Here is a 4,963-nt window from a genome sequence, read left to right on the forward strand (position 1 = left end):
AACTCAGTGATTCTGGTTTTTTATTTTTCTGACATGTTGGTGTTATATCTTTAAATACAGCTGGATAAAACAAAAACTGTGTCTGTCTTTATTTCAGGCTGCAAAGCAACAAAATGTGATTATTTTAAGAGGGGGGGGGGGGATACTAAAGACTGATAAAATCCTGTGCATCATCCTACAGTCTATCTTTCTCTTCCTATCTCATGTGTTTGCTCTTTCTTTCTCTCTCTCTCTTGGTGTATATGTGTCCTACAGATGGTGTTTACAGAGGTGACAAGCTGATCAATCTGAAGAAGATTGCGTCTGAAGCTCTGGAGCGCTGTAAGGAGAGGTACGTCCCTGTCTGCTGCTCTCCGCTATCAGAGGAACCTCTGTTTACATCAACCTCTCACCCATCCATTATACTCCACAACCTAAAAAAAAAAAAAATTGCAGCTATTATTGTTAACATGTTATGTAATAATAAAAACATGTATATAATAATAGTAATTAATAATTATATACATAAATATTATTGTATTATACAAAGGGTTGTCCTCCAGGGGGAGCTGGAGGCCTCAGAAAACCAAATCCTTCATTGAGCCGTATCAGAATCTCAGGATGTTTTATTTGACTTATTAAAGCTATTGCAACAAGTCAACTAGTCCTGCTACGACCTGGTACAGATGTTGTTAAATGGTTAGTTAGTAGCCGATAGTGTTGAACTCACACATTCATGTTGTGTGATGAGTCTCTCACACATTTCTCAGTGGTGTGATTGTGCTCATAGAGAGTTTAGAAAAATTACCTTGTGTCAATATGTCATGTGCTTCAAACATGGATGTTTTTTGTCTGTTTTCAGATATTGTACAAATATTGCACCGCAGTGTGGAAAACTAGTTATCTTAGTAATCTTGTTTCTGTCTGTTTCAGGTATGATCTGTCCAGTTTGCGTGTGTTAGGAACGGTTGGTGAACCCATAAACCCGGAGGCTTGGCTTTGGTATTATGATGTTGTGGGTCAGCAGCGCTGTCCGGTTATCGACACCTTCTGGCAAACGGAGACGGTAAAACATTTACAACAATCAAAACCAAGTTTTTTTTTTGGAACAAAGTTGCCTAAAACCCCCTTTAACTGTGGTAAAATCAGCATTTTACCACAAAGTGCATTATTGCTTGCATGAAATGTCACATAATAGACACTAATAATAAGTTATTAGTTAACTCTGTTTGTTGTGTCGGCAGGGTGGCCATGTTCTGACTCCACTTCCAGCTGCTACACCACTGAAGCCAGGATCTGCCGTGAGTCTCCGGAAATTCACCTTCACTTATTACATCTTAAATCTGTCTTGATGACACTGTTAAAAATGGGGATGGATGACTCTGATATTTACGTGTCCTCTCTGTGCAGACGTGCCCATTTTTTGGAGTCCAGCCTGCCATTCTCAATGAACACGGAGAAGAATTAGAAGGCGAGGCAGAGGGATACCTGGTGAGATTTTCATCCTAGTTTTAGATTGGTTATAACAGGTTACGTGGATTGTTATTGAAGTCAACATCGAATGATGTTCTCAACCTATTTTTATAACGTTTCATCCTTAAAGATCAAGCAGTGGTTCAGATATTCCAAACTGGAGCAGTTTATTCTGACTATAAACGGATGTTTTGGTCTCAGGTTTTCCGGAAGCCCTGGCCGGGAATCATGAGGGGTGTGTACGGGAATCAGGAGCGATTCGAGAGCACCTACTTCAGAAAATTCCCAGGATTCTATGTGACAGGAGATGGTAATGTAGGTATTATGATGTAAATTCAAAAGTTAAGGTTGCTTTACATGTTTTTTCCAGAAAGCAATTAAATTAAAATCTCAACAACAAAAAAATCAAAATGTAAATTTTTTATTTTTTTTTGCTGTATGTGTAAAATTAAAAGTTTATTTGTCAGTAAATAAATAAATAAATAAGTCCGTTATTTGTTTGAAAAGTAACTCATGTGTAATGATGTAAATTCAAAAGGTAATGCATTACTTTACAGCTTACATCCAAAAAGCAATCTGACTGAATAACAGGCAGTTACTTAATATGTATTCGTGATGTGTACATTACCAGTCACCATGTAGCTGTTTCAGCAGAGTCACCAAACTTCAGCAGTTGCTATTTACAGCATGAGCTGTTGCTGTATCGTATGGCAGGATGTGCGTTACTGTAACCGAGGGTCCTTCTGTCCTCAGGCTGCAGGCGGGACAAGGACGGATATTACTGGATCACCGGCCGGATCGATGACATGCTGAATGTCTCTGGTGAGACTCTCAGACTGTGTTTCAGTGCTGCCACCTAGTGGTTAGAGATGACACATTACTTTTCCTAATTCCTTCTCGGCATTCGAGAAGCAAATGTGTTTGTTTTTTACCCTGAAATATCAGTTTTAAAATCATTCTGATGGTACACTGACTTCTAATAAGGCGAATGGCTTCTGTTTCTTTCCCAAACGTCTGTTCTGGTGGGCGGGTATGAAATCCCGCGAAAAGGGCGAATCGCTTTACGGCAGCAACAAATGATTATTATATATCTATCTATACACACACACACACACAGTACTTGACAAAAGTTTGGAAGCATGAGTTTTAAATATTTTTAAAAGAAGTCTCTTCTGCTCACCTAGGCTGAATTTATTTGATCAAAAATACAGTAAAAACAGTAATATTGTGAAATATTATTACAGTTTGAAATAATTACTTTCTGTTGGAATATCAATGTTGAAAATTGTTGTGCTGCTTCATATTTTGGTGGAAACCATGATTCATTTTTTTATTTTATTTTTTATTTTTTTATGAATAGAAAGTTCAAAAGAACGGCATTGATTTGAAATAGAAATCTTTTGTAACATTACGAATGTCTTTACTGCCACTTTTGACCAATTTAATGCATCCTTGCCGAATAAAAGCATTAATTCTTTAAAAGAAGAATCATACTGACCCCAGACTTTTGAACAGTAGTGATTATTTCCGTCGCGTCTCGTCTCTCAGGTCATTTGTTGAGCACAGCAGAAGTGGAGGCGGCTCTGACCGAACACCCGTCGGTGGCTGAAGCTGCGGTGGTCAGTCGGCCTCATGCAGTGAAGGGAGAGTGTCTGTACTGCTTCGTCACTCTGAAAGACCACAAAGAGTTCAACCGCACGCTGATGGAAGAACTAAAGAGAAAAGGTCAGAGGTCATGATCACATTAAACACTGAGAGAAAATACAATCTGAATCTATTCCATTCTTACTAACGTGAGCTTTTCATTCAGTGAGGGAGAAGATTGGACCAATCGCCACCCCAGATTTCATCCAGAATGCTCCAGGGCTTCCCAAAACCCGTTCAGGTACTGGGATCTTGCATTTTCAGTTTCTCCCCACATCTCTGCTTTCGCTCCTAAACTGAAGCTTTTCACCCGTCCTGCAGGTAAGATCATGCGTCGAGTTCTGCGACAGATCGCCCGCAATGAAAAAGACCTGGGTGACCTTTCGACCCTGGCTGACCCCAAGGTCGTGGAGGTGCTGTTCAGCCAAAGATGCGAGGCTGCAGCGTGAACGCGGCTCTCTTCCATCTCTTTTGATGCCTCTGTGACTCTGTGTGCGGTATAGACTCTGGGTTTGGGTTAGAACGGGCTCTGGTTCTCCTAGATCAGATCTGATGGGGGGGAACTCCTCTCATGATTCAGCTAAAACAAACAAAAATAAATCACAAAGTAAAGTGTTTCACAAAACCTCACCTCAGGACACTAAACTTCCCACAGTTATTATAAAACAGTCAGATTTTCTTTGATTTCTTTTGGGGGTTTTTTCTATTCTGTCAGGTGATACATTATGTAAATATTTGTCTTTGTTTGTGATGTTTTTCAGTGCCATGAAAATTTATTTGCATTTGCTTTTAATTGCATCCATAATTGCAGTTTCTCTCACTGAATTATTCCATACCACTAAAACAATTTTATATTAGACATCAGGAAAATAAAATGTCACATTTCACGAAAAAGATCAGGAATTCAGTTTTGAATCTTGCAGGCTTGACTATGTTGAATTTTTTAAATCTCATTTTATTTTTATTTGCTATGAAACAATTGTGAGAGAAATGTGCACCTTGTCCTGGATTAATAAGCTCTTACAAAAACAGTTGCTAATGTTACTTTGACAGAAATATTAGTTTCAAGTAGTTTAACAGTAATAATTGCATTTATTGTTCTATGTTTTTATGAAATAAAACATATATCTGATAAGTTCTCTGTTATTTGCATTCATTAAAAGCTGTTTATTCTTGTTGAAATATATATACAAAGTTCATATTTCAACAACAACAACAAATATTTATGAATATTAATATTTTATGTGAGATTGCTTTAATGAGAGTCACTTTCCCCCCAAATTCTCATTACTCATTATTTTATTTATTTTTTATTAAAGAAGCTGCATTTTAATAAGGAATAACTTTATTTATGCTAAACCCCAACTCGAAAACCTTAACCTAAAACAAACCTTGATATCAGTAGATTTAAAGTAGAACATGATTTATGAGCTATTCAAATAGTAGAGCACGTCAATATCATATATCATCATAGTTTTTAACATTTCACTTCATTTGTGAGGTCATTTTGAAACATTTGGCCTTCACAAATAGCCACACACACACACACACACACACACTTGCATTTGTGGTTTACGGGGACTCTCCATAGGCGTAATAGTTTTTATACTCTGTACAAACTGTATTTTCTATCGCCCTACACCTAAACCTACCCCTTATAGAAAACTACTGCCAATTTTTGCATTTCATAAATCACCGTTTTGTATGTTTTTTAAGCCTTTTGTTTTACGGGAGTCGGGGACACAGGAAGTGTCCTCATAAACCATTTTCAGGTTGTAGTACCCATGTCATTATACACATTTGTGTCCTCATAAACCATATATACCAGTACACACACACACACACACACACACACACACACACACAC

The 4,963-nt window shown here is 37.7% G+C and overlaps 1 protein-coding gene across 1 annotated transcript in view; it reads left to right on the plus strand.

The window, feature by feature from the left end:
* Nucleotides 1–4,199, plus strand: part of LOC107754602 (acetyl-coenzyme A synthetase, cytoplasmic-like) — a 10,067-nt gene extending 5,868 nt beyond the window's left edge. The window contains exons 6-14 of the mRNA XM_016571113.1: nt 256–451; nt 913–1,045; nt 1,224–1,280; nt 1,390–1,470; nt 1,654–1,762; nt 2,206–2,274; nt 3,001–3,177; nt 3,263–3,337; nt 3,418–4,199. Of these exons, the coding sequence (XP_016426599.1) occupies nt 256–451; nt 913–1,045; nt 1,224–1,280; nt 1,390–1,470; nt 1,654–1,762; nt 2,206–2,274; nt 3,001–3,177; nt 3,263–3,337; nt 3,418–3,545 (1,025 nt within the window). The 3' untranslated portion in view covers nt 3,546–4,199. The remainder of the gene's footprint in view (nt 1–255; nt 452–912; nt 1,046–1,223; nt 1,281–1,389; nt 1,471–1,653; nt 1,763–2,205; nt 2,275–3,000; nt 3,178–3,262; nt 3,338–3,417) is intronic.
* Nucleotides 4,200–4,963: the final 764 nt, after the last annotated feature.

The sequence above is a fragment of the Sinocyclocheilus rhinocerous genome, unplaced genomic scaffold (genome assembly GCF_001515625.1).
Source record: "Sinocyclocheilus rhinocerous isolate Xijiao unplaced genomic scaffold, SAMN03320098_v1.1 scaffold472, whole genome shotgun sequence".
In the NCBI taxonomy this organism is placed as follows: Eukaryota; Metazoa; Chordata; class Actinopteri; order Cypriniformes; family Cyprinidae; genus Sinocyclocheilus; species Sinocyclocheilus rhinocerous.